This window comes from Microchirus variegatus (assembly GCF_963457635.1).
Source record: "Microchirus variegatus genome assembly, chromosome: 23".
Lineage (NCBI taxonomy): Eukaryota > Metazoa > Chordata > Actinopteri > Pleuronectiformes > Soleidae > Microchirus > Microchirus variegatus.
In genome coordinates, this window is record NC_139824.1 from 8,020,633 (window position 1) to 8,021,373 (window position 741).

The 741-nt window shown below is 42.1% G+C and overlaps 1 protein-coding gene across 4 annotated transcripts in view; it reads left to right on the forward strand.

The window, feature by feature from the left end:
- Positions 1-741, forward strand: part of trim2a (tripartite motif containing 2a) — a gene marked incomplete at both ends in the record, with an annotated part of 13,618 nt that extends 12,877 nt beyond the window's left edge. For all 4 annotated transcript variants that reach the window (XM_083909116.1, XM_083909113.1, XM_083909114.1 and 1 more), the window contains one exon: positions 589-741. In XM_083909116.1, coding sequence (XP_083765242.1) covers positions 589-741 — 153 coding nt within the window. The remainder of the gene's footprint in view (positions 1-588) is intronic.

Consider the following 741-nt stretch of genomic DNA (forward strand, 5'->3'; position numbering starts at 1 on the left):
TGTCAGTCAAGTTATTAGGTTGTCAGTTAGTTATAAGATGATACTCATACAAATACCACAACCACGGACATATTCAGCTGACAGTTACCACACACCACGGCTTATTGAAAAGTAAATGATATCAAACGATTGCTTGTCCGCACCGGCCGGCTATTGACAAAAGATCGTAAAATAAAAATAAATGTTACGCAACAATGACGTCAGTTATCCATAATATGGGCCTAAACTAAGATAATACAATGGTTTTCATCATTTTTATATCTCTATTAACAAAGAAAATCTTTAATTTGTAGCGTACTCGTTTCGCTGCTTTCGGCGCCATCTTTGTTATGTCAAAACACGCAATGCATTCTGGGTAGCCCTTGCTCCCAAGGGTGGTCTCAGAAAATCTCAATATTGAGGGCGATACAGCCCTTAAACTTGCCCCTCAACTTAATTTTTCTGAGACTCGGGACAGCACTTGCACTAGAGGGAGCGCACATTTTTGAGATTGAGGGTTAAGCAAGGAATTGGAATTCACCCTAAATTTTACTTCACTGTCTTTAGCCCAAATCTAAATGTAGTAAAGATATTTTTTTTGTCTGTCAGGTGTTTGATGGCAGCGGCTCGTTCCTCTCCTACATCAACACGTCAGCAGATCCTCTGTACGGCCCGCAGGGATTGGCTCTCACTTCCGACGGACATGTCGTGGTCGCCGATTCCGGCAACCACTGTTTCAAAATCTACCGGTACCTGCAGTAG